This window comes from Lampetra fluviatilis, chromosome 64 (assembly GCF_964198595.1).
Source record: "Lampetra fluviatilis chromosome 64, kcLamFluv1.1, whole genome shotgun sequence".
Classification (NCBI taxonomy): domain Eukaryota; kingdom Metazoa; phylum Chordata; class Hyperoartia; order Petromyzontiformes; family Petromyzontidae; genus Lampetra; species Lampetra fluviatilis.
Genome location: NC_136338.1, coordinates 665,119 through 692,786, shown reverse-complemented (window position 1 = coordinate 692,786; position 27,668 = coordinate 665,119). Strand labels below are relative to the sequence as shown.

At 55.8% G+C, this 27,668-nt stretch overlaps 1 protein-coding gene across 4 annotated transcripts in view; it reads left to right on the top strand.

Moving 5' to 3' along the window:
- The window catches only part of LOC144951930 (epidermal growth factor receptor kinase substrate 8-like), a 61,971-nt gene that overhangs the window by 19,694 nt on the left and 14,609 nt on the right, over positions 1 to 27,668 (top strand). For 2 of the 4 annotated variants that reach the window (XM_078882290.1, XM_078882288.1), the window contains exons 1-13: positions 13,654 to 13,792; positions 16,082 to 16,146; positions 16,759 to 16,920; positions 17,197 to 17,346; positions 20,254 to 20,336; positions 22,553 to 22,680; positions 23,007 to 23,086; positions 23,606 to 23,726; positions 24,112 to 24,200; positions 24,709 to 24,783; positions 25,173 to 25,321; positions 25,599 to 25,797; positions 27,410 to 27,504. In XM_078882290.1, the coding sequence (XP_078738416.1) occupies positions 13,747 to 13,792; positions 16,082 to 16,146; positions 16,759 to 16,920; positions 17,197 to 17,346; positions 20,254 to 20,336; positions 22,553 to 22,680; positions 23,007 to 23,086; positions 23,606 to 23,726; positions 24,112 to 24,200; positions 24,709 to 24,783; positions 25,173 to 25,321; positions 25,599 to 25,797; positions 27,410 to 27,504 (1,442 nt within the window). In that variant the 5' untranslated portion in view covers positions 13,654 to 13,746. Of the gene's footprint in view, positions 1 to 11,058; positions 11,155 to 13,457; positions 13,538 to 13,653; positions 13,793 to 16,081; positions 16,147 to 16,758; positions 16,921 to 17,196; positions 17,347 to 20,253; positions 20,337 to 22,552; positions 22,681 to 23,006; positions 23,087 to 23,605; positions 23,727 to 24,111; positions 24,201 to 24,708; positions 24,784 to 25,172; positions 25,322 to 25,598; positions 25,798 to 27,409; positions 27,505 to 27,668 lie in introns of those variants that run through there. The other 2 variants (XM_078882291.1, XM_078882289.1) reach the window with 2 other exon arrangements.

The window sequence follows — 27,668 nt, the reverse complement described above, 5'->3', positions numbered from 1 at the left end:
GCCCGGCCGCCTCTGTCTCCCCAGTGACGATGTTTACTACACACCGCACCGGGTACTCATTTCAGGTCGAGTTGACCTAGAGGAGGCCCATCACCGGTTCAGATAATCGTCGCTGGTGTTGGCTGTATGTACATATGTTGAACTTCTTTCACGCCGTACCTAGCCAACCGTGCTAGTCGGAGGTGCGTCCGTGAGCGGGTATGGAACTCGTTCCGCCCAGATCCTAGCGGCAACACGCTCGCCGCTACGCTCGCCAGCAGGGCACAGCAAGTCCAATGTGCACAGTTTGACTCCTGGACCGGGGGTGGGCAGGAATGTCACCTGACCACACCCTGCCACAAGTGCAGCGGTCCCATAAAACCCAGAGTCCTAATAACCACGGGGCCCTATAAGTCTGGCGGTCGTAAACCGTGCCTCCCCGCCACCCGCCCACGGTCACTTCACGCACGGGCAGTAAAACAACGACAACCGCTCTTAACTGTTGGCAGAGAAGAGAGTCATTGGCAAATTTGTTGAGACGTAAAAACTAAATACGTACTTAATCTTTATTCCGGCTGATAGTGGAGCATCGAAACATCGCATTACGACTGCTATTACACAAAGCATCTGTGGGCTCGAGTGTTGGTGGCGTGTTCCTGTCCGGCAGCCCCAACAGCGACCGCTGCTTGTCCCCGTGGCTGCTTGTGCGGGAGGGGGGTGGCTGCTCACCTCCGAAACTAGCTGGGTGACGGGGTTGCAATGGAGACGACGGAAGAAGGAGTTCGGGAGACATTTAATTAAAATACATTTTAATAGAGAGCGACACCACCTGAAGAGGGTGGGAGTAACGAACACAGAGGAGTGACCGTCTGCTCGTTCAACATCTCTCCCAACTTTTCATTTGGCGCTCCGATCGTTAATGCTCAACCTTTTCGGGGAAAAAAACCATCTTCAAATCCTAGAGAGAGGGAGTGTATAAAAGAAAATAATGAGACGAATCTCGGAACGCGACGTTATCTCGCCGTTTTTGTTATCGTTCGGGTAAGGGATCGGAGTTACTCTTGAGTGCGTTGAGTGCTGGAGGCTTGAGAGAGACAGAGAGAGAGTGTGGGCACAGAGCGGTCTCTCCGTGTCCACGTTACGGCGCAGCAGTGGCGGTCGTCGACTGCTCTTGACGACAACGAAACGATTTCATGTATTTAGGGACTCCTCTACTTTAGTTAGTTCGGTTCCAGAGGTCTGTTCGTAAGTCGGTTTGTTCCTGCCGATTACAAACACGTTGTACGGCATGTACACTAAACACGGGGAATGGCTTTAGGAGTTGCATAGTCTCCTGTAGATGACACTGGTTCTTCACATTCTGTAGATGTAGATGCCACTGGTTCTTCACGTTCTGTAGATGTAGATGCCACTGGTTCTTCACGCTCTGTAGATGTAGATGCCACTGGTTCTTCACGTTCTGTAGATGTAGATGCCACTGGTTCTTCACGTTCTACAGATGTAGATGCCACTGGTACTTCACGTTCTACAGATGTAGATGCCACTGGTTCTTCACGTTCTACAGATGTAGATGCCACTGGTTCTTCACGTTCTACAGACGTAATTGCCATCACCGCCATTTATTGAGTGGCGGTTGAACCCAGGCCTCTCGGTCCGAACAGGCAACTTGACGTCTGGACCAGGTTTGGCCTAAGTGGAGGAGTCCCTGCATATACAATAAAAACACTTGTAAGCTTTGCTCAAACATTGCAATGCTATCCTGCTCCAGGCTAAGGCAACAGGGGGGAGGGGAGATTGCATCCAAAATAACAAGAGTAGCCATTTATTTATTTTGGATTCTGTGAAAGAAAAAAAAAGCTCAATATTTCAAGAGCCACCACAGTGCACCGTGTGGTGAACACGAGAGACGGTGGTCGGTCCTCCAATAAATAAACGTCGCGAAGCAGCGGTCACTTTAAAGAGCCGCAAGCTGCCTACCCCTGGACTGGGGGGGGGGGGGTATATTCACGAGGCAGTTTCAACGAATCTTAATCATTAACAGAGGTCAATTATCGTAGAATCATAATACATCTTGTTTAATAACTAGGGTCTAAATCTGCGAGGGTCGTGACCGGGATGTCATCTCCCTCTCCTGGTATGCAGGAGGTCGTGGGTTCGATCCCGACCCTGACGCCTGCTGCTGTTGTATATTTGGAGTTTGCGGTGTCTCTCTCTCTCTCTCTGATTGCGTGGATTTTTCTCCGGGTCCTCCGGTTTTCCCTCCAACATTTAGAATCGACATCACGCGTTTAGAGCATTTGGCTGCATTTAAAATGTCCGCATGGTAAGCCACCTCGCCGAGTTATCATTTGAGGTCCAGGTCGCTTTTGAAAAAGAGCTCAATGGGCTTCATCTGGTAAAATAAACAAGAGTTTAGTTTAGCAAGGAAGCCGGGTCATGTGACGGGCTTAGTCCGGAGGTGGGGGGGGACAACAAACTAAACACACAAATCAGTTCTAAACAAACGAGTTTGTCAACCTCGATGATGACGATTTAAAAGTGCACGGCTCCCAGTGGCTTTATAATATCGAAAGGGGAAGAGCGTTCCAGACGGCCGCAGAATCAGCGCGTCTGAAAGCGCCAGGCGATGCGGTGACCGTCTTTGTCCAACGATTAGCCAAAAGCCGCTGCGAGGATGAGCGGAGTTCCCACGATGATGGTTGATTGCTCCTTGACGCGATCGGAGAGTTCATCGTCTTGGTTCTTTCGGTGAAGTCACGTAGAAGGGAAATAATAAAATAATAAAATAATAAAAATAAAACATAATAAAATAATTCTCACGACGTTTCGGCCACAACGCAAGCAGCCGTCCTCAGGTGAAGACCAGGTCTGTCGGGGAGACAGCGTCTGAATGAAACACCAACACGCTTGGAGCGTCTATTTAAGCTGGGTTGGAAGGGGGGAAGGGCGCCTTGACAAAATAATTAAATGCGATTGGTATTACCTTAGAGTCGCGGCATCTCTTCGGAAAGGTGAGAGACTCGATTAGCTGAGCCTTCTTATCACGGAGCTTGTTGAAGGCTCTTAAAGAGATTGGAGAGGTGTAGTGGTTCGTTTGTGGCGACAGAATTCATCCCGTTCAGCAGCCGGGAGCCGATGCAGCGGGGCGAGCTTTGAACGGTCACGGTGTCGCATCTTGCAGCGCCCCGTCACGACAAGACACGCGCGCCCTCCGCCTTTACGCGGCGATCCGACCACATTTAACAAAGTAAGTCGCCAATCAGAATTGTCGACGACCCGGGCGAGGTTGAGCCGAAACCGATTTCGCCATCGTCGGCGTCCAAACGGCTTCACTTTGTTTTTGCTGTGCCGGGTGGTGGAGGGACTTGCGGCACCGGACAACAACCGGATGATTCCGCTGCCCCTGGCTGCTCGGTACGTTGACTGCGAAATCGCGAGTCGCGCTCGCCGTCAATCGGCTCGGGGGGGGGGGGAAACGTCGTCAAATAAATAAAAAAAACTCTGCCTAAGTGGCAGCCAGGGAGAGTCCTGAAAGAGAGAGACGCCTTTGACTTGGCTCGGCTCTCGTGGGTCAACAAATACAATGAATCACACGCATCCCTCTTCACGACTAATCACTTAACCACGGGCCTCCACAGAGCACAGTGTAGTGTATAGTGTATTGTAGTGTAGCGTCTCCATAGAGCCCTGTGTAGTGTGTAGTGTATAGTGTAGTGTATTGTAGTGTAGTGCCTCCATAGAGCCCAGTGTAGTGTGTAGTGTATAGTGTAGTGCCTCCATAGAGCCCAGTGTAGTGTATAGTGTATTGTAGTGTAGCGTCTCCATAGAGCCCAGTGTAGTGTGTAGTGTATAGTGTAGTGCCTCTATAGAATCCAGTGTAGTGTGTAGTGTATTGTAGTGTAGTACCTCCATAGAGCCCAGTGTAGTGTGTAGTGTATAATGTAGTGCCTCCATAGAGCCCAATGTAGTGTATAGTGTATAGTAGTGCCTCCATAGAGCCCAGTGTCTAGTGTATAGTGTAGTGCCTCCATAGAGCCCAGTGTGTTGTGTAGTGTATTATGTAGTGTATTGTAGTGCCTCCATAGAGCCCAGTGTAGTGTAGTGTAGCGTCTCCATAGTGTGTAGTGTAGTGTGTAGTGTAGTGTATTGTCTCCATAGAGCCCAATGTCTGGTAACGACGGGCTGTCGTAGGTACAGTCAATATTCATTAACGCATTTGTTAATAATGGTGTCACTATCATTTTGTATTAATATCCATTTCAACATTATAAAGTCCGTTTTTTTTTTGGGTGAAGGTAACTTTCGATGCTATCGGAACGAAGTAGGCCTTTGACGTGTGTTTCCTATACTCGCTTAATGACCAAATCACTTAACACTTAACGAGAGGTTAAATTTTGATTTAAAGCCTTCGTGACTGCAGGGATTCATATTATTGGTTCTTTCGGTAAAGTCACGTAGAAGGGAAATAATAAAATAATACTAAAAAGAAAAAAAAAAGAATATTTTTATTATTTAATGAAAAATATATATTTTATTATTCTTTGTATTTTGTTATTTCCCTTCTACGTGACTTTACCGAAAGAACCAAGAATATGAGAGGTTAAGTGTTAAGAGTGGGTTCCAATGTACGTTGAACTTCATTTGCACCGTGCGTATCCACCCGTGCCCCTCCCCTACAGGGGATGGTGGGGGGGGGGAGAGTCACCCGTGCCACTGATTTGTGAACCCGATACACTGAAGGTGCCACCGATGGGGGGTGGACGTCAAAAGTGTAAAAAAAAAACGGCCGATTACATTCGGAAATCTAAAAAAATCGCACAAAACGCGAAACGAAAACCGCAGAGCGGCGAGGGAGAGGACTCGTCGCTCGGAACCGCGCACCGCCGCGAGACGTTTACGCATTGACACGTTCTCTCGTGCAGCTAGAACCCATCAAAGTCACGGTCGCTTCCTGCTCAAATGTGCAGTCGATGAAATTGCCTCGCGCTCTCACGTCCTGGAGCCGGTGGTGGAATACAGCGTCGCTGCGAATCCGTCCGTAGGTTACAACAACAACAACAAGCGCCTGTTGGCTTCACCCCGACGCAACGTGGGGGTGTACTAATTTATCCACCCCGGAGGTGCGGGGTGATGGGCTGAATCGATCACCACGACCCCCACCCCGGACAGGATTTGAGCCGGCGACATTCCGGATTTTAAATGCGAGAGCCACTTGGATCTTGGGGGCATCGCCCTGGTGCAGAGTCATCGCATCGCGTTTGGGTGCCCCAAGGGCGTGGAGTCTGTTGCATGGCACGCGATGCAATGGGGCTGTGTGTGTGTTTATGCCGGATACGGCTGGGCTGTGTGTGTGTGCACGCGTTCAGTTTTTTTTGTGCGGCGTGTGATATAAAAGAAGGTGGGAGGGGGTATTTTTGTTTTAAGGGGCTCTCTCGTACATTATTGATGTTAGTTTTGTGCCGAACAGGCGGTCCCGTCGTAAATAGGAGAAGTGCTCCAACCAGCGACGTCTCATGGCAAAGTGGGCGCTATTTATTGAAGGAAGATCAAACCAGCGCCGGGTTGTTTACTTGCGTGCGCAACTCAAGTCCGCTTGAGGGGGGGGGCCTTCGAAATGCTCTCAGTATATTACATAAAAAATAATATTTTTATTTTACTAAGGTAGGCGCCACCACTGAGCTGCTATGTAACTCTCTTTGTCAGAAACGACCTGGCCATTACAATGATCGCTCAACAAAGTGTTCATCGTCATCATGGTCATCGTGTGGATATTCACATCAGCCACATTCTCTAAACGCGTAACGTTGATTCTGAACGTAGACGGGAAAAGCCGGAGGAGGACCCGGAGACAAATCCACGCAGTGACCACGGGGGGAGAGACACGCAGACTCCAAATACACAGCAGCAGGTGTCGTCAGGGTTGGGATCGAACCCACGACCTCCTGCATACCGGGCGAGGTAGTCAACATCTCCCCGCCACCGCGGCACCCTTCTGCTTCTATCCACAGGTCCCGCGGAATGCCCAGCCGGGTTGAGTATTTATTGATGTGTCCATTGCCACGAATTGTTGTTGTTGACCCACCGGGGCGCCGCTGCCTGCGTCGGCGGCGCCGCGGCTGGTGCCTTTTGTCCCCCGCGGTCAACACGGCGGGGGCCGGGGAGGGTGGGGTGCTGAGGGGGGGGCTGAGGGAGGGGGGGTGAGGGTGGGGGGGGCTGGTTGACCGGTCCCGGCAAAAAATTATGACGGACCGTTCCGCACCACCGACCACTGGCGCGCTCGTCCCCTCGCTCGTCCTCGTTCTCTCTCGGTTCAACTTTGCCCCCCCCCCCGCCCCCGTTTGGGCGTTGAAGGTTTTTTTTTTATCTGTTTGTGCGGACAGCGCGGCTGATAGGAAGCGTTCCTTATCGACGACGCAGTTCTCTAAAGTGCGTGTTTTTTTTCGTGTTCACCTTTTTACGATTGTAACAGCCACCACCGCCCCCGCCACCACCGCACCAACCTCGCGCTCTCTGGCCGCTCGTGACGCACTGGGAGCCGCGCGTTTACAGCGCCGCGACTTTTGTTCTTTCTCGTCGGCTCGATCTATTTTAAACGCACCGAACGCGCATCGCCCTCGCTTGTTGGGCACGCTGCGGTGTTTGTGTGCGGGTTACCAGGGAGATGGCCCACCCCCCTGGCCCATCCCCTTGGTAACCCGCAGAGAGAGGGAGAGAGACAGAGAGAGAGGTCCAGAATGGGATTCTTGTTTTAGCGACTGGAGGAATCCATCACGCTCCGTGTCCAGCAGAGGTCGCAACCGGGTACCCGATACCCGTACCCTACCCGATACCCGGCTACCCGTATCCAGCCGGGTACGGGTACCCGTTTGCGACCCTGGTGCGGCCGGGTACGGGTACGGGCAGGCCGTGAGTCACTGGTGAGTCACCGTTTGTCACTCATTTCCCAACGTCTTGTCTCTTCTCACAATTCAAGTTCCTAGAATCAACCCACCCGCGCCTGCAACATGGCTTCATCCCAGAGATCGCAATCGGGTACCCATACCCTACCCGTACCCGGCCGGGTACGGGTAGCCGGGTATCGGGTAGGGTACGGGTACCCGTTTGCGACCCTGGTGCGGCCGGGGAATGGGTAAGGAATCAAAACCCGTTTGCGACCTCTGGTGTCCAGTGGGTCCGCGCTCTGCCCGTGCCGGGCCGAGGTTTGTGGCACGTCGCCTGTCATGGCGACTGTCGCCATGCGGCCCCGATACGATAACACGGAGCCTTTTTAGATCTGAAGTTTTCGTGACTGCAAGGATCCATAATCTTTGGTTTTTTCGGTAAAGGTCATGTAGGTTAATAAAGAAAACAAATAAATTAAATCACGACGTTTCGGAGGCAACACAAGCTTCCGTCTTCAGGTGGAATTTTGCTGTGACGGTTCCACCTGAAGACGGAAGCTTGTGTTGCCTCCGAAACGTCGTCATTTAATTTATTTGTTTTTTTTTTAACACTGAGCCTCTACAACAAGAATCGGTGCTACGCGCTACACCTGGCCATGCCACTCACCACCCCTGGCCATGCCACTCACTATACCTGGCTGTAACACTCACTACACCTGGCCATGCCACTCGCCACCCCTGGCCGTGCCACCGTGGCCAGGTGGATCTGCGGTGGTGCGAGCGGCTCGCCATCGGAAGGTCGTGAGTTCAAATCCAAGTTTGAGAGGGTTGACCCAGCCCATCATCCCTCCGATGGCTGATAAATGAGAACCACTTTGGAGGGGGGGAGGGGAGTGGGGAGTCAATGTTGGTTGCTGCATGGTTAAACTCGCCAGGGTCATAGGAATGTGAACCTTCCACATTCCCACGACATTTTTTCCTAGGGAGGCCTTGACACCCTTACTCGGGAACCCGGGTTGGGTGACCACAGATAGTCGCCGATGATCATAGTCACCTCCTGGACCTCCATCGTGGCGATGACATCACCTCCATCTGTGAAACAACGGCACTTGGCGCGTCTTTAACAACGCTTGCTGTGCGGCCAGCAATTAACGGCACGATGGTCAGAGTCCTAACTGATGACGAGATCCGTGAACAGCGTCCATTGGGTTGAGCGAGGTTGTAGTTATTGTTGTGAGAGCTTGGGGCAGTGGAAGAGACGAGTGGAGCAGTGCGTGGGAAGAAGCAGAGAGAGAAATGAGGTGATCTGCAGTGGGGTGACTGGGTGGGTGACTAGGTGGGTGACTGGGTGGGTGACCTGCAGTGGGATGACTGGGTGGGTGACTGGGTGGGTAACTGGGTGGGTAACTGGGTGGGTGACTGATTGGGTAACTGGGTGGGTGACTGGGTGGATGACCTGCAGTGGGATGACTGGGTGGGTGACTGGATTGGGTGACTGGGTGGGTGACTGGATTGGGTGACTGGGTGGGTGACTGGGTGGGTGACTGGGTGGGTGACCTGCAGTGGGATGACTGGGTGGGTGGGTGGCTGGGTGGGTGACTGGATTGGGTGACTGGGTGGGTGACTAGATTGGGTGACTGGGTGGGTGACTGGGTGGGTGACTGGGTGGGTGACTGGGTGGGTGACCTGCAGTGGGATGACTGGGTGGGTGGCTGGGTGGGTGGCTGGGTGGGTGACTGGATTGGGTGACTGGGTGGGTGACAAGATTGGGTGACTGGGTGGATGATTGGGTGGGTGACTGGGTGGGTGACTGGGTGGGTGAATGAATGAGTGACTGGGTGAGTGACTGGGTGGGTGACTGGGTGGGTAACTGGGTGAGTGACTGGCTGGCTCGCTCGCTCCGTCACGGGAGCTCGTTTGCAAAAGTCGCTGGGGTTGTAGCAACAATGTCCATTCTACTTGTTGCACCCAGGATCCAAGGGCCATGTGTTCACCACCCCCCAAACGCCTGTTGCCGTCTTTGACGGTGCCGTTGTATTGTCATTCGCTTGACGTTTTTGAGCCCTTTCTGTGGGGTGGACTGTGCTATCGGTTAACTGCGTTATAAAAAAAAACGAAACTAACATGAGAATAGGTTTTTCACCTTTTTTCTGACAACAAAACAGCTGTGTTAAGTTGTTAAAACACCAAACTGAAACCTTTTACAAGGAATCATTTCTGCATTAACCACAATGCTTGTGGTCAGAATGCAAACAAAATACATTCTCTGATAATATATGCATCGTCCTTGAAACTGATTGGTCCACACCAGACGGCTTTCTGACCACAAGCATTGTGGTTAATGCAGACATGATTCCTTGTAAAAGGTTTCAGTTCGTTGTTTTAACATCTTAACACAACTGTTTTGTTGCCAAAAAAAAGGGGAAAACCTATTCTCATATTTTGGTACTGGCAAAGGAGGTCCCATGATATAAACTAACAATCTTATGTTTTAGTTTGGCAGGTGAGGCCCCGCTTAGCGATGTGGCCACAAATGATAGCTGAAACAAGTGGCTTCTCATCATCACGTGGGCATTTATAGCAGCCAAATACTCTAAATGTGTGATAGTCGATTCTAAATGTGGAGGGGGAAAAACGGATGATCTGGAGGAAAATCCACACGACCACGAGCAGAAAGAGACAAACTCAAAATATACAGCAGCAGCAGCAGGGGTCGGGGTCTGGATCGAACTCGCAACCTCCTGTTGTATACCAGGCGAGGTAGTTCACATCTCCTAGCCACCGTGGCGCCTGAATCACAGCAGCGTGGAAACCTGTACGTTGAGGAAGCCATGCCAGCCTTTTTGAGCTTGATGATAATAAGACGGCGTCTCATTCAGACGCTGTCTTTCCGACAGACCTGTTCTTCACCTGAGGACGGCTGCTTGCGTTGTGGCTGATACGTCGTGAGAATTATTTTATGATGTTTTATTTTTATTATTTTATTATTTCCCTTCTACGTGACTTTACCGAAAGAACCAAGAAGAATAATCATTCTATCGATCTAGTGGCTTTTGATCGAGGATCTCAAAGTGCTGTACAGGACACGGCAGCAGACGGCATCATAATAATTATATTATAAACACATTCTAAGAATAGATTCACGAAATGAACTAAAAGTTTAACAAGCGGAAGCGTATATACATAAATCGGTTTTAAGACCAATTAAAAAGATGTCCACAGACTCTCTGAGAGAGAAGCCCCTTCTGATATCTCGTGCAAGACCGTTCCGTAGCCTACACGGGGAAAAGTCTCGGTCACCCATCGGCCGAAGAAGCCTCAGCCTGGGCATGCGGAGAGGAGATCTGCATCCCCCAGATGTTAGGGACTTTGAGCGGGGCGTAATGGGTGTAGGCTGGGGCAAGATGGTTCACTGCTTTGTTAAGTTAACAATAAACTCGAGTGTGTGTGAGTGTGTGTGAAACTTGAAGGCAGTGCAGGGAGGCTGCCCGGTTTAAATGTTCAGTTCCAGTTCGCGAGCCGCAGTGCCCAACGCTCGGGGCAGTGGCTTCGGAGGATGGAACCCAACTCCGCTTTTGTAAAGTGATGGAGTTGGCGTCGAAAGAGATTTCATTGCTCTTAAATGGTTTGTGTAGTGTGTGTAGCGTGTGTGTAGCGTGTGTGTAGCGTGTAGTGTAAGTGGTGTACAGTGTATTCTGTACATGTGTTGAACTTCTTTCGTACCGTACGTAGCCAACTCTGCTTATCGCAGGTGCCGGGGGAAGTATCTGCCGTTTACAGCCCTGCAGAGCCAGTGGTGGGACATTCCACGTTCCCATGGCAGGGGGTGGGGTTATCTGCAGTGTAACCACCCCCCCCCCCCCCCCTATATACCGGGATGTGAGCTCAAGCCGTTCTGATTGCGAGGGGCATCTCGCTTTACCGCTGAGCCACCGAATGTCAAGTCAAGTGATGGAATGTTTTTGCTGAAACACCTGGGGGGGGGGCGCCTTGCTGGCACGAAGCTGCCACTCGCAAGCGCCATCGCAGAGTTTCCTCCTCGTCCTCCTCGTCGCGGTGTTCACAATCGATTAATTTCTGTTGTGTAACTTGTTGACGTCGCCACGCAGTGCTGCTTCATTCGTTGTTTGTATATCCACCCGTGGAGATGCGAGGGGCTGAATTTTAAAAAGTGTTCCCGTCTGCCCCGTCGTTTCAGAGAGTCCCACCGGGAGCGAGCGAGTCGGCGGGAGGAGCCACCGACCGCGGCAACGCGGGGAGCAACTCGCCGCTGACTACGCCACGCGCCACCGCGGTGAGCCCACGACGCGTGCCGATCGGCTCGGTGCGTACTGATCGGCTCGGTGCGTGCCGATCGGCTCGGTGCGTGCAGATCGGCTCGGTGCGTGCCGATCGGCTTGGTGCGTGCCGATCGGCTCGGTGCACACGTGCCGATCCCTGCGAGGGTTGGGGCCCCGAGGGGGAGGACGACGACGAGGAGGACTCTCCCTCGCGCCGGCCCGGAGAGGAGGAGGAGTCGTCGGGCCGCGAGGCAGATGATGGACGGGTGGCCCCCGTTCTGGGGTGTGTGGTGTGTGGTGTGTCTGTGTGTTGTGTGGTGTGTCTGTGTGGTGTGTGTGTGTCCGTGTGGTGTGTGTGTGTCTGTGTGGTGTGTGTGTGTCTGTGAGTGTGTCTGTGTGGTGTGTGTGTGTCTGTGTGGTGTGTGTGTCTGTGGGGAGCGGTGGTGTAGTGGTTAGCGCTACGCTGCGCTACAAACCTGGCAACCCAGATGCGATTCCGGCTCACGGCCAACACCAGTGACGATTATCTGAACCGGTCCTGGGCCTCCCCTAGGTCGGCTCGACCTCAAATGAGTACCTGGTGCAGTGGTGTGTAAACATCGCCACTGGGGGAGACAAAGGCGGCCGGGCGTGGTGCTGGCCACCCACCCCCTTGTGTGCCGTGCCGGCCTTCACGGGTGCTGCTACTCGTGAACGACACTTGCCCCTGCAGTCTGTTGAGGCTACGCGGGAGATCTTTGTCTTGTGTGTGTCCTTCTGGAGCGGTGTGTTGACGTTTGGGTCTCTCTATCTCGGGGTCTCTACCTATCTCTCTGTCGTCGCTGTGTGTCTCCAGGTATTTCGGTAATGAATGACGTGAGGTGAATGATTACATAAATGGTTGCCAGTGCATATAACAGGCCGTGTCCAGGGCGTGGAATTCCTCCTGTGGCTGACATCGACTGTGATCACGGCTCACGGTTTACATTGCGGTGGTTGATGATGATGATGATGAGGAGGTTGATGGGGGTGATGATGATGATGAGGTGGTTGATGGGGATGATGATGTGGTTGAAGAGCCGGATGGTGGCTCCTGCAACTCCCCTCTGCTCTGTCTCCCTGCCTCTGTCCATCACTCCGCTCCAACGAATTCAAAAGTCCTCACCGCTCCGTGTAACTCTCCCGCTGAGTCTATGGGTCTCTATGCCAGTCTATGGGTCTGTGTGAGTCTATAGATCATGAGTCTATGGGTCTCTATGCCAGTCTATGGGTCTGTGTGAGTCTATAGATCATGAGTCTATGGGTCTCTATGCCAGTCTATGGGTCTGTGTGAGTCTATAGATGATGAGTCTATGGGTCTCTATGCCAGTCTATGGGTCTGTGTGAGTCTATAGATCATGAGTCTATGGGTCTCTATGCCAGTCTGGGTCTGTGTGAGTCTATAGATCATGAGTCTATGGGTCTCTATGCCAGTCTATGGGTCTGTGTGAGTCTATAGATCATGAGTCTATGGGTCTCTATGCCAGTCTATGGGTCTGTGTGAGTCTATAGATCATGAGTCTATGGGTCTCTATGCCAGTCTGGGTCTGTGTGAGTCTATAGATCATGAGTCTATGGGTCTCTATGCCAGTCTATGGGTCTGTGTGAGTCTATAGATGATGAGTCTATGGGTCTCTATGCCAGTCTATGGGTCTGTGTGAGTCTATAGATCATGAGTCTATGGGTCTGTGTGAGTCTATAGATGATGAGTCTATGGGTCTCTATGCCAGTCTATGGGTCTGTGTGAGTCTATAGATCATGAGTCTGTGGGTCTCTATGCCAGTCTATGGGTCTGTGTGAGTCTATAGATCATGAGTCTATGGGTCTGTGTGTGAGTCTATAGATGATGATCCCTCCGTGTTTGTGAGTCCATGGGGGGCGCGGTGGCGAGATGTTAATTCCCTCGCTTGGTACGCAGGAGGTCGTGGCTTCAATCTCAACCCTGACGCCTGCTGTAGATTTGGAGTTTGCGTGTCTCTCTCTCCCCCTGGTTGCCTGGATTATTCTCCACGTTCTACGGCTTTTCCCTCCACATTTATAATCATGCATCATCATCATCATCACCATCATCAGCTATCCGCATGATCATCGTCATCATCATCATCGTCCTCGTCAGCTCTCCGCATCGTCAGCTGTTGCCATGGTTGGTGCAGTGGACGATGGCGGCTGGAGGTCCCACCCGGGAGTCTTCAGCACCGCCGATGCAGACGCACGCAGACACTGCATCTCCGTGTCTGCGCGTGTCTTCGCGCCCGTGCGTGCGTGCGTCTGAGCGTCTGTGCGTGTGCGTGGCCCGCAGACAAAGTCCCGGGGACGTCCTCTCTGCGCCGCGCGCCATGGAGCGCCGCACCACCGCAAAGCAGCTGTACGGTACGTGCGGTACGGTACGTGTGCGGCACGCGCCGCCGGACAATGCTGAATAAATAAATAAAGCGCCGCCCGTGTTTATAGCAACGCCGCCGCGGCTGCAGCGGTCGCTATTATCTCGTCGCGGGAGGCGTGGTCGCCGCCGCGCCGTCGGGACGCGCCGCTTGGAGCGCCGCCGCCGCCGGCTCTTGTCGATTTGGGGGGTTGGTCCGGCGCGTGCGATGGGCATGTGTCTGTGGGGTGGTCGTGGTGGGACGTCGCTGGCAGGTAAGGTTGTGCGTGCGCGCACGATTACGCACGCAAACAGCAACAACTACGACGGCTGCCACCATTCGCAACTAGGTGACGTCACCACGGCACTTGTGCCAGGCCAGGTGTGCGCTTTGAGGCCACGTGAAGTGTCGAAGGCTCGCTGACCGGAGGTGGTCACGGGACAGACCCAGGAGCCATGGGTTGACCAACTCGGATGACTGGCAGATGCGCCAGCTGTGCCCCCTATTGTGCCAATTTTCTGCGTTTTAGCTGCCCGACGCTCCGCTCGTTGTTGTGAGTGTCGCTCCTCTGCCCGCTGCTGTTGCTGGTGGGCGACTGTCTCCAACTGCCCAGTAGCAGCAGCGTCCTTCACGAGCCTCCTCCATAGACACGTGCACACGCATGTGTGTGTACGTACACACACACACACACGTGTGTGTGTGTGTACGTACACATCTGAAGTGGCTCGTCGCTGTGGGTCGGACAATGGGCGCTGTGGGTAGCTGTGGGGCCTTGCGAGCTTGATGCAGGGCGGCAGTCGTGTGGGTGCTCCGGAGGGCGGCATGGTGGAAACATTCTCCCTCGCAAAAGTGAAGCAAACGGCAATCCCAGCAAAACAGCAGAGAGACAGCCAGATGTAGATCAGAGCAGAGACAACTGCGTTACAGGAAACAAGTAAATGCAATACACAATCAACAGTTGGAAAGAGATGCATCTGCTGTGACCATAATTGGCAAAATTCGTTTTGAAAAAGCCGTCCGGAGTGAATCCCAAGTTACAGATACGACCAAAACAATCGCCGCAGCCGCTCGAAGCTGCGGCCCTCAAACCCGCGAGGGAGCTGCCCCCGTGTTTGGTGTCGCCGGCGTGCTGTGTGCGCCGCGTGGAGCTCGCTTGCACAGAGAGAGCGGGAGAGAGCGGGAGAGGCCTTTGTCTCTCTCGCCTTCCAGCGGCGGCGTCGTAAAGTTTCCGAGCGCGGCGGTGAGCGCCGAGACGTCTCGCGGTCGGGACCGCAATCGATTTTCTGCCGCGCACCGCAAAGTTTACCCGCGTTGGTGGCGGACGGTGGCACGGGGTGGGGGGAGGTGGGGCCTTTGACACCGGTCCCCATCGGCGTTTGTCGCTCCGTCGGTCTCTCTGTCCGTCGGTCCGTCGGTCTGTCCGTTCATCCATCCCTTTGTCCGTCGTCCGTCCATTCACACGGTGGGTCGTCATCGTCGCGGCGAGGAGGACCCCTGACTGAACGCCGAGTAGCTGCCAGAGGGGGGGGGGGAGGGGGGACTGCCTTGTGCGAAAAGTAGCGAACCGGTCCTGGGCACTCCCCTAGGTCGATTCGGCCTCAAATGAGTAATAGGTGCGGTGTGTGAACGTTGCCACTGGGGAGACAAAGGTGGTCGGGCGGGCGTAGCGCTAACCACTCGTGCCCCCTCGTGCGGCACGGTGGCGGCCTTCATAGGTGCCGCTGCTCGCTACTAACAGCACTTGCCCCGACAGTCTGTCAGAGGCTTCACGGTAGGGGGGACCTTTGTCTTTTGTGTGATAAGTGTTCCCCGAGGTGGAGGGAGCGCGTCGCCGCGAGGGCTCCCACCGTCCTCACTCTGCGAGAGTCGCACACCGCCACCTGAGCTGGCTCGGTGGGGTCGGCAAACTGAAAACAACAAGGGCCATTTCGATTTAAAGCTTTCGTGACTGCAGGGATTCATCTTCTTGGTTCTTTCGGTAAAGTCACGTAGAAGGGAAATAATAAAATAATAAAAATACAAATTACATTTTATTTTATTATTTCCCTTCTACGTGACTTTACCGAAAGAACCAAGAAGAAGAAGGGCCATTTAAAAAAATTCTCACTGTCACAAAAAACAAAACAACTCGCGTGATTCGGGAGCCGCGCCGTGCGGTGAACACGAGAGAGACGGTGGCGGTCCTCGATACATCGGCGACACGGAGCGGGCCTTGGAGAGCCCGCACGCGAGCCCTGACTCGGCCAGTCTCTCCGTAAAATAGCGATTGCCTCCCCCTCCCCCACTCCGTGTGGCTCTCCGTGTGGCTCTCCGTGTGGCTCTCCGTGTGGCTCTCCGTGTGGCTCTCCGTGTGGCTCTCCGTGTGGCTCTCCGTGTGGCTCTCCGTGTGGCTCTCCGTGTGGCTCTCCGTGTGGCTCTCCGTGTGGCTCTCCGTGTGGCTCTCCGTGTGGCTCTCCGTGTGGCTCTCCGTGTGGCTCCCCCCCCCCCCCACTCCCCCCGCTATCCATGGCCGTGCCCTGCACCGTGACGTGAGGCCATGCGTGGTGCTGTGTTGTCCCAACAGAGCAACGCAAGAACTATGCTCGCTCCAGCAACATCAAGGCCGAAACGGCACAGTACCACGTGGAGGTGAGCGCTGCGTTGCATGGGTGTGTGCGTGGGTGCGTGTGTGCATGCACGTGTGTGTGCGTGGGTGTGCTGCTGTGTGGACACGTGCGTGTGTGATTCGGTGTCCCGGTGTGGTGCTGGCCATCCTCCCCCTGCCTGTGCCGTTGCCAGCCGCCTTAGGTGGTGAGATGTTGACTACCTTGCCAGGTATACAGTGGGTCGTGGTTTCTATCCCGACCCCGACGACGCCTGCTGCTGTATATTTGGAGTTTGCGTATTTGGCTGCTGCGACAGATATCCACGCTGACGATTAACCACTACGTTGAGCCAGGCCATCAGCTCGCCTCCGAAAGAGAGCTACGAAGCTCGGTAGCGGGGCCTCGCACCTGGTGAAATGAAACTAGATTGCTGGCTGATATTTTAGTTCGTAATTTTATTTGTAGATCGCAGCTACCGAGAGCGCACGGTCCACCCCGCAGACAAGGCCCCAAAAAACGTCAAGCGGGCGACGCTCAAACGGAGGAATGCGTGCACTTGCCCCGACAGCTTGTAGAAGGCTATACGGGGATGGGGGGGGGGGGATCTTTTGTCTGTGCTGTCACCGTAACCTCGCCCCCCCCCCGCCCCCCCCAGCACCTCTCGACCTTTGAGATGGACCGCAAGGAGGGCCTCGTGAACATGGAGGACGGCATCCGCCGCCTGCGTCTGCTGGACTCGACGGGCAAGATCTGGACGCAGGACATGCTGCTCCAGGTGGACGAGCGCTCCGTGTCACTCGTGGACATTGAGAGCAAGGTGGGGGTACCCCCAACCCCCCCCCCCCCCTCCACTAGGTCCCCCACCCATCCACCCCGTCACTCAGAGTGAGTGAGTGGATTTTTAGTGAGTGAGTGGAGTGTGTGATCTCCCCCTGTTCTACACAGTGAGTGGAGTTTGTATGATCTCCCCCTGTTCTACAGAGTGAGTGGAGTTTGTATGACCCCCCCCTGTTCTACAGAGTGAGTGAGTGTAGTTTGTGTGATCTCTGCTGGCGAACGCCGCGTGACTCCGTGTGTGTCCGTGCGTTCCCAGGAGGAGCTGGAGAACTTCACGCTCGTCTCCATCTTGTCGTGTCAAGCGGTGCTCACGGAGCCCAACTACAGCTCCATCCTGGCGCTCACGTGCACCGAAGTGGGCCAGGCCAGGCCAGACCTGCACCTCTTCCACTGCGTCGAGGTTGGGGTGAGTGATCGCCGTCGCGTCCGCACCGGGCCGCAATCTCTCCGCACTGTTGGCCACACACGTACGGTGCGAAGGAAGTTCAACGTCCAGAGAAATAAAAAACAAAGAACCAATGGTCCGTTGAGACGATACGAGGTGGGGGGAGATATTTGGTTAGCGCAGCACACGAACCGCTACGCGACCATACTCTTTGGTTCTTTCGGTAAAGTCACGTAGGTAGAAAAATAAATGTAAAAATAATATATCGCGACGTTTCGATCACAACACAAGCGCTCGTCCTCAGGTGGAAAAAAATAATCGAGCAGTGGAGCTGCTGAGCCAGCGAGAGAGCTGTTACAACAAGAGGCGATGGGCAAGCAAGCGGGGTCTGAGCTGGGAAGGAATTCCATCCCCGGACGCAAGCACGTCAGTTGTGTTAATGGGGGAGATTAGGGAGAGAGAGATTAGGGAGAGAGATTAGCATGAAATGAGCTTCCGTCGTCGCATAAGAGTGTCGTCCCCGCATATGCGACGGCTCAATTTGTATCACGCCGATAGCCTCCAACAGACTTGGGCCAAGTGCTGTTAGCGAGGTAGCAGCACCTAATGAAGGCTGGCACGGCACAGGAGGGGTTTGGTGGCCAGCAACCACGCCCGGCCGCCTTTGTCTCCCTAGAGGCGATGTTTACACACACAAACAAAAATAATTGGGGTGACGAGCTCGAGCCCGAAGTCCCAGAAACATCGTCATCGTTATCATCATCATCCCGGAGAGGACGAGTAAAATGCGTACTACTTTGTGGGGAAATCATCAGTGGATTGACGAGCCCCCTGTCCTCCCTCCCCGCCATAGGAATGTGGAATTTCCACCACCAAAATGAGTACTACCTTGTGGGGAAGTCAACAGTCGTGCGGCTCTCCCCCTTACAACAACAACAACATCCCCCATCTCTCGCCCATCACCCTGCCGCTCCCTCACCCTGACCCACAGCTACGACCAGGCCGACCCCAACCCCTATCACTACCCCTATCACTATCACTACCCCAACCCATATCAGTACCCCATCCCCTATCACTACCCCTATCACTACCCCTACCCCTATCACTACCCCTATCACTACCTCAACCCCTATCAGTACCCCAACCCCTATCACTACCTCAACCCCTATCACTACCCCTATCACTACCCCTATCACTACCCCTATCACTACCCCTATCACTACCCCTATCACTACCCCTATCACTACCCCTACCCCTACCCCTATCACTACCCCTATCACTACCCCTATCACTACCCCTATCACTACCCCTATCACTATCCCTATCACTACCCCAACCACTATCACTACCCCTACCTAAACCCCTATCACTACCCCAACCCCTATCACTACCCCTACCCCTATCACTACCTCAACCCCTACCCCTATCACTACCCCTATCACTACCCCAACCCCTATCACTACCCATACTCCTATCACTACCTCAACCCCTATCAGTACCTCTGCCACAACCCCTATCACTGCCCATATCCAACCCATATCACCACCCCTACCACTACCCCAACCCATACCCCTCCTTCACCACTCCCACCTGTCCTCCTCACTGTCACCATGACGACACCACCACTTCGAATAACAACCACGGCCCACTCGTCGGTTCTACCCTCCCACCTCGCGTAAGACATTATTTACTGCCGCAAGGCGACCTTGGGTTGTACGGCGCTGCTGTAATAATACATCCGTGCGAGATAAGATAAGTGCCCGGTCCCCGTCCAAGCCCGTAGTGGGAGAGAGAGCGTGAAGCTGTCTCTGTTACACCAATCACCTGCCAGCTCACCTGCCAGCTCACCTGCCAGCTCACCTGCGCTTCTCCGTGACCCTGAAAGGCCGTCCCCACGCCTCCCTTCGCCGGCCTGTTGCCGCGACCGCCGCCAGCGGGGAGCAGAGGTCGCAAACGGGTTTTGATTCCTTACCCGTACCCGGCCGCACCAGGGTCGCAAATGGGTAGCCGTACCCATACCCGGCCGGGTACGGGTAGCCGTTCCCTACCCGTACCCTACCCGAAATGAGTGACAAACGGTGACTCACCAGTGACTCACGGCCTACCCGTACCCGTACCCGTACCCGTACCCGGTCGCACCAGGGTCACAAATGGCTACCCGTACCCGGCCGGGTACGGGTATCGGGTACCCGGTTGCGACCTCTGGCGGGGAGCGGCTGGCGGGCGGCAACGCGTCGACCCAAGCGAGCGTTGCTCCCTCGAAGTCCGGTCTCCCGGCTGTGAATTTACAACGATCCAACTTGTTTTGTTTGCGTGTATATATATATTTGTGTATATATATATTTGTATACAGCGGCGTAATTCGTGCCAATTCGCTTGACGACGAGCGTGGGGAAGGGCAGCGCTGCCAACGATTCTCCAAGCTCTGCGATCCTATAACTATAAACTAAAAAGATGTTTTTGTGATTTAGCCAGGTGAGGCCCTGCACTGAGCTGATAGGCCACTTTGTTTTTGTTCGAAGCGACCTGGCCGTCACAAAGGACAGCCTCAACGAAAGTGGCTTGTCGTCATCATCATCCTGCGGAAATCTATAACGGCAGCCAAATACATTTCGATGTAAAGCTTTCGTGACTGCAGGGATTTATATTCTTGGTTTTTTCGGTAAAGTCATTGTTTTATTATTTCCCTTCTACGTGACTTTACCGAAATAACCAAGAATAGGAAGCCAAATACTTGTGAACGCGTGACGTCGATTTTAAATCTGGAGGGGAGAAACCGGAGGACCGGAGAAAAATACACACGACCACGGGGAAAACACGCAGACTCTATATATACAAGGGTCGGTATCGAGCCCACGACGACCTCGTGCGTACCAGGCGAGGTAGTGAACATCTCCTGGCCACCGTGGTGGTGATGTTTGCTCGCAGGCTGAACTGATCAAGAACGACATCGACAGCGCCATCGCCGACAGCAAGGACGGTCGCAAGAACCGGCGGCCCGAGACGCTGAGGTTGGTGGTGGGGGCAGCTGTAGGGGCAGCTGTGGGGGCAGCTGTGGGGCAGCTGTAGGGGCAGCTGTGGGGCAGCTGTGGGGCAGCTGTGGGGGCAGCTGTGGGGCAGCTGTGGACAGCTGTAGGGGCAGCTGTGGGGCAGCTGTAGGGGCAGCTGTGGGGCAGCTGTAGGGGCAGCTGTGGGGCAGCTGTGGGGCAGCTGTAGGGAGAGCTGTAGGGGCAGCTGTGGGGCAGCTGTGGGGCAGCTGTAGGGGCAGCTGTGGGGGCAGCTGTGGGGGCAGCTGTGGGGGCAGCTGTGGGGGCAGCTGTGGGGGCAGCTGTAGGGGCAGCTGTGGGCAGCTGTGGGGCAGCTGTGGGGGCAGCTGTGGGGGCAGCTGTAGGGGCAGCTGTAGGGGCAGCTGTGGGGCAGCTGTAGGGGCAGCTGTGGGGCAGCTGTGCTGGCTGGGGACATAGGTGGAGAGAGTGTCTGTGCCGCTGTGGTGGGTTAGGAAGTGTGAGGCTGTAACACAAGACCCCTCCAAGTGCTCTTGTGGCCTTAGAACTCTTCCGATTAGCACGATTGGCTACGTACGGTGCGAAAAAAGTTCAACACACACATGTGCACAGGTGTGTACGGAGCCTGCTGAGGATCTCATGGCAGTATAGAGTAAATACTTGTAGGTTGGAAATAGGAGGTAGTGATGGGTGGGTCACGTGGTGTGCAGGGCGGAGGTAGTGATGGGTGGGACACGTGGTGTGCAGGGCAGAGGAGGTAGTGATGGGTGGGACATGTGGTGTGCAGGGCAGAGGAGATAGTGATGGGAGGGACACGTGGTGAGCAGGGCGGAGGAGGTAGTGATGGGAGGGACACGTGGTGTGCAGGGCGGAGGAGGTAGTGATGGGTGGGTCACGTGGTGTGCAGGGGGGAGGAGGTAGTGATGGGTGGGACACGTGGTGTGCAGGGTGGAGAAAGTAGTGATGGGTGGGTCACGTGGTGTGGGGGGAGGAGGTAGTGATGGGTGGGACACGTGGTGTGCAGGATGTCATGTGTGCCACTGTGGCTTTACCCCAACCTTGCGGCGCGCCCGGTCCCGCGGCGTGTCCGCCGGTGATGTCGCGGCCATCCCACCGCCGCCACGGCGTTCGGGGTCTTTCTCTCTCCCCCTCCGCCCCTCCGACTCTGGCCGAGCGTCAGCGTCGATCGCGGAGATCCACCGCCCCCTGGTGGCTCCCCGAGCCGGGACACTCTGGAAGGAATCTTTTACCTTTGGCTCGACTCTTTTTACCTGAATACCACCCTGGTCCGGGCCCCCACTGAGCTATGTGATGTCGTTCCTGTTTGCGGAAGCAACCTGTCTGTCGCAAATGATAGCGCGACGGAAGTGGCGGCTCGTCGTCGTCGTCTGGATATTTATGGCAGCGGCCAAATCACTCTACAGGCGTGGTGACGTCCATTATTAAATGTGGAGGGGGGAGGAAAGCGGAGGACCCGGAGAAAAATCCACGCGACCACGGGGAGAGAGAGAGAGAGACACCGCGAAAAAATACAACGGGGTCAGTAACATCTCATAGCCACCGCGATGATGATGATGGGAGAGAGATGCAAACTTAAATTATACAGCAGCAGGCATCGTCAAGAAGTCGGGATCGAACCCACGACCTCCTGTACACCAGGCAAGGTAGTTAACATCTCCTAGCCACCGCGGTGATGATGATGAAAGAGAGCGAGACACAAGCTCCAAATATACAGCAGCAGCAGCAGGCGTCGTCAGGGTTGGGATCGAACCCACGACCTCCTGCACACCAAGCTGCAGCAGAAGCAGCAAGAGCTTTTTATCTGCCAGTCTCACTCAATCATTTTAATTTGCAAATGCGGCCGGGCTTGGCGCTGGCCAGCACCCACCCAGCTCCTTCCCTCGTGTGCCACCGTGCCGGCCTTCGTAGGCGCCGCCACTCGCTACTGACGGGCTTACATGGGGGGGTCTTTGTGTGTGGTGTGGTGTGTGGTGTGTGTGTGTGTGGTGTGTGTGTGGTGTGGTGTGTGTGGGGTGTGTGGGTGTGGTGTGTGGTGTGTGTGGGTGTGGTGTGTGGGGTGTGTGGGTGTGGTGTGTGGTGTGTGTGGGTGTGGTGTGTGGTGTGTGTGGGTGTGGTGTGGTGTGTGTGTGTGTGGTGTGTGTGTGTGGTGTGTGTGTGGTGTGTGTGTGTGCTGCGTGGTGGCGGTGGTGGCGGTGGTGCAGGTTCAACCAGGAGCGCATGAGGATGAGTCCGTCGCCGGCGCCGGGAGCGGCGAGCATCTACTCGGAGAGCCACTCGCCAGCTTCCAACCGCAGCCGCACGCCCAACGACTCGAGCACACTGGACAGAGGTACGGCGGAGGCCTCGCGCGTGCCGCTCGCGTGTTACACGCATGTCACACGCGTGTTACACGCGTGTCATTCACACGAGACTCGCACGGCGCTCTTGCCGCCGCGTGGAGACGTTCACAATCATCAGGCGCGAGTAGTTAGTGGGCGTGCGTAATCTGTGTGTGTGTGTGTCTCTGTGTGCGTGTCTCTCTGTGTGTGCGTGTCTCTGTGTGTGTCTCTGCGCGTGTCTCTGTGTGCGTGTCTCTGTGTGTGCGTGTCTGTGTGTGCGTGTCTCTGTGTGTCTCTGTGTGTGCGTGTCTGTGTGCGTCACCGTGTCGCTGCTCAGATTCGGACCGCTTCAGCGTCTACTCGCAGGATGCTGATGAGACTCCGGAGATGATGGCCAAGAGGGTGGACAGAGACGTGGTGAGGCCCCAGTACACGCACACCACACACACACCACACACCACACACACACACACACCACACACACACCACACACACACCACACACACCACACACACACACCGCACACAACCCTACCACACACACACCACACACACGCACACCACACACACACCACACACCACGCACCACACACTCACCACACACACACACCACACACACTCACCACACACACTCACCACACCACACACACACCACACACACACACCACACACACACACCACACAACACGCACACACCACATCACACACACGCACAACCCTACCACACACACACTCACCACACCACGCACACACCACACACCACACACCACACACCACACACACACCACACACCACACACCACACACCACACACACACCACACACCACACACACACCACACGCACCACACACACACTCACCACACCACGCACTCCACTCACCCTCCCCACGTGGTCAACCCCCCCTCCCCCTCCCCCATCTCCACCGAACGTTCGCAGCAAATCCTGAACCACCTGCTGGACGACATTGAGCTGTTCGTGGCGCGCCTGCAGAAGTCTGCGGAGGCCTACGGGGAGCTGAGCAAGCGCAAGAAGGAGAAGAAGGGGAAGCGGAAGGGCGGTGAGCAACGGGCGCGGTGCCGGGCGACGCGGCGTGTGACGGAGCTCCGTGCCGTGTGACGGAGCTCCCTGCCGTGTGACGGAGCTCCGTGCCGTGTGACGGAGCTCCGTGCCGTGTGACGGAGCTCCGTGCCGTGTGACGGCGCTCTGTGCTGTGTGACGTGGCGTGTGACGGCGCTCTGTGCTGTGTGACGCGGCATGTGACGGAGCTCCGTGCTGTGTGACGGAGCTCCGTGCCGTGTGACGGAGCTCCGTGCCACTCTGCTACCCATGTGACGGAGCTCTGTGCTGTGTGACGTGGCGTGACGGAGCTCCGTGCCGTGTGACGGAGCTCTGTGCGGTGTGACGCGGCGTGTGACGGAGCTCTGTGCTGTGCCCTGCCCCAGAGGGAGTGCTCACGCTGCGCTCCAAGCCACCACCTCCAGGAGAGTTCCGGGAAATCCTGCAGAAGTTCAAATACTGCTTCAATCTCCTGGTGCGTGCACTCCCCCACTCAGCTACCCACTCAGCTACCCACTCAGCTACCCACTCAGCTACCCACTCAGCTACCCACTCAGCTACCCACTCAGCTACCCACTCAGCTACCCACTCAGCTACCCACTCAGCTACCCACTCAGCTACCCACACTCATCCACCCAGCTACCCACTCTCACCCACTCAGCTACCCACCCAGCTACCCACACTCACCCACCCAGCTACCCACTCTCACCCACTCAGCTACCCACACTCACCCACTCAGCTACCCACTCTCACCCACTCAGCTACCCACACTCACCCACTCAGCTACCCACTTTCACCCACCCAGCTACCCACACTCCCCCACTCAGCTACCCACTCACCCACTCAGCTACCCACACTCACCCACTCAGCTACCCACACTCACCCACTCAGCTACCCACACTCTCACCCACTCAGCTACCCACCCAGCTACCCACACGTAGCTGAGTGCGCTGACTGGATGTGCCTCGTTTCGCTTTGTGCAGGCGCGGCTCAAAGGCCACATCCAGAACCCCGACTCCATTGAGCTCGTCCACTTCCTGTTCACGCCCCTCGAGATGGTGGGTGGACGCCTGCTCCGTTGGGGGCGGCGGGGGGGGTGCGAGTCTGAGTGTGTGGGTGAGTGTGAGGTGAGTGAGTGTGAGTGCGAGTCTGAGTGTGTGGGTGAGTGTGAGGTGAGTGAGTGTGCGTGCGAGGTGAGAGTGTGCGAGGTGAGTGAGAGTGTGCGAGCGAGGTGAGTGCGAGGTGAGTGAGTGTGCGTGCGAGTAATGAGTACCCGGTGCGGTGCGTAAACCTCGTCGCTGGGGAGACTAAGGCGGCCGGGCGTGGTGCTGGCCACCCACCCCCTCGTGCACCTTGCCGGCCTTCGTAGGCGCCGCTCGCGAAACAGCACTTGCCCCGACAGTCTGTTGAGGCTACACGGGGGATCTTTGTCTGTGCCCGTTCCCAGGTGGTGCAGAGCACGGGTGGGCCCGACCTGGCGCGCCTCATCACGAGCCCGCTGCTGACGCGCGACTGCATCGACATGCTGCACGGCTGCCTCGCCGCCAAGGAGAGGGAGCTGTGGAAGTCGTGCGGGGACGCGTGGAACAAGTCCAAGTGGGTCGCTCGCCCTCACTCACGCACGCACGCACTCGCTCACACGCTCAAGCACGCTCGCGCGCACACACTCGCTCGCACAAGCACACGCACCTGCTCGCACGCACGCACACGCACGCACGCAACGCGCGCGCATGCACACGCGCAGCCACGGGTGATTTATACCCCTGGACAGACGAGCGAATCGCCACGTAGCGCTCTCTGCCCGCGTGCCCTCCGCGTGCCGCACGTCTCACCGGTTGCCCCGTGCCCCCCCCCCCTCCTCCCCCCCCCCCAGGGCGGAGTGGCCCAGGGACCAGCACGTGCCGCCCTACGTGCCGCGCTTCCGCAGCGGCTGGGAGCCGCCGCTGCTGGACGTGCCGGTGCGCGAGCGCGAGCGGGAGCGCGCCCGCGAGCACGTGGCGGAGCTCGCCGACGGCAGGGGGGGGGCGCCCCCCGCCCACCACTACAACGAGCCCCCCTGGATGCACAGCGAGGTCGGTCGCTCGGGGGTTCCATCCCCGCACCGGGGCGAGTGGGGGGGGGGGGGGTGCCTGGTGTGTGTGTAGAGGTGGGTGTGTGTAGAGGTGTGTGTGTGTAGAGGTGTGTGTGCGCGCGTGTGCGTGTGCGCGTGTGTGTGCGTGCGGAGTCCGTCCCGTGTGTTCATTCGGCCCTGTTCTACAGTGTGGGGAGTGTTCGTCGTAGAGTTAGTCTGAGTGAATGATTGATTGTCAGTCTGCGTGAGTGTTGGTGCGAGTGACTGAGTGTTAGTGCGAGTGACTGAGTGTTAGTGCGAGTGACTGAGTGTCAGTCTGCGTGAGTGTTGGTGCGAGTGACTGAGTGTCAGTCTGAGTGAGTGTTGGTGCGAGTGAGTGTTAGTCTGAGTGTTAGTGCGAGCGAGGTGTCAGTGAGCGAGTAGAATTTGCGCGTTCATCTCTCCCCGATGACGATGAGCTCATCTCCCGCGTGTGAACAAACCCATTCATCGGTGGTTACCGTCGCTGGCAATAACACCAAATAGATTCCATTTGTAAAGTTCGCCTTTAGGCCCTAAAGCAGGCTGCCTCAGTTTAAACACCAATGCCCATATATTATAATGATTACTACGGGAGCAGTGTTTGTGTGTGTGCATGTTCACCACAAGTACTGACTGTGTGGTGGTTAATGCAGTCACTTGATTCCTTGCTAAACGTTCCCGTTTCGTGTTTGAACACCTGAACACAACTCCTCTTGTTTCCAGAAAGCGTGAACACATTATTATTTTAGTGTCAATTCTTTCTTAATATTTCTCTACCCACGTGACTTTACCGAAAGAACCAAAGAGTATGGATCCCTGCAGTCGCGAAAACTTCAAATCTCGATATTTTGATCCTGCCAATAAAAGGTCCCATTTGTGATCTGCACGTGGGGCCGGATTGGCCTCCGGATCCGAGCCGGTGGTAGCCCAGCGCGGGGGGGAGGGGGGAGGGGGGGACCGGCTTCACCGCGGTAAATAAAACGGCGCATCTTCTCTAGTTGGGTTGGCGCCACGGCGCCCGCCCCTGAGACTCAGAGCACTTTAGGTAATTGCCTGCGCCCGCTCGCGTAGCGCGGAGCCCCGGGAAGGCGGGAGCCGTCCTGTTTCCCGCAAGCGCCGCGCACCGCCGCGGAGAAGTGCGGCGCATCCACCGGGGAGCTCCAGAGTCTGCCAAAACGATCGCCGTTAATTCTGACAAAGAGCTTTGGCGGAATGGAGGAGACGAGCATGATTGAGGATGATTGATGATGATTGAGGATGATGAGGGGAGGAGGGAATTCCAAGGAGTGTAGCAGAGAGAGACGTGGTTGTGACCTGCAGCATAGTGAGTGGGTGGTGGCTGAGTGGGTGGTGGCTTGATGGGTGGCTGAGTGGGTTGGTGGGTGGCTGAGTGGGTTGGTGGGTGGCCTGAGTGGGTTGGTGGGTGGCTGAGTGGGTTGGTGGGTGGCTGAGTGGGTGGGTGGCTGAGTGGGTTGGTGGGTGGCTGAGTGGGTGGGTGGGTGGCTGAGTGGGTGGGTGGGTGGCTGAGTGGGTGGGTGGCTGAGTGGGTGGGTGGCTGGGTGGCTGAGTGTCGTTGTACCTCTGCCCCGCAGCCCGACGGTGCGGCCCACCTCCCCACCAACAACGGCTACGTCGCCTTCGGACAGCCGGACCCCTACCATCACGGCCTGCTCCCTCCCGGCGACCGGTGACCCACGACCCCTCCCTCCCCCTCCTCCCCCCCAGTCTCCCACCCCCCCCCCCACGTCTCTCTCACCCCCCACCCCCACGTCTCTCTCACCACCCCCCCCCCACGTCTCTCTCACCACCACCCCCCCCACGTCTCTCTCACCACCACCCCCCCCCACGTCT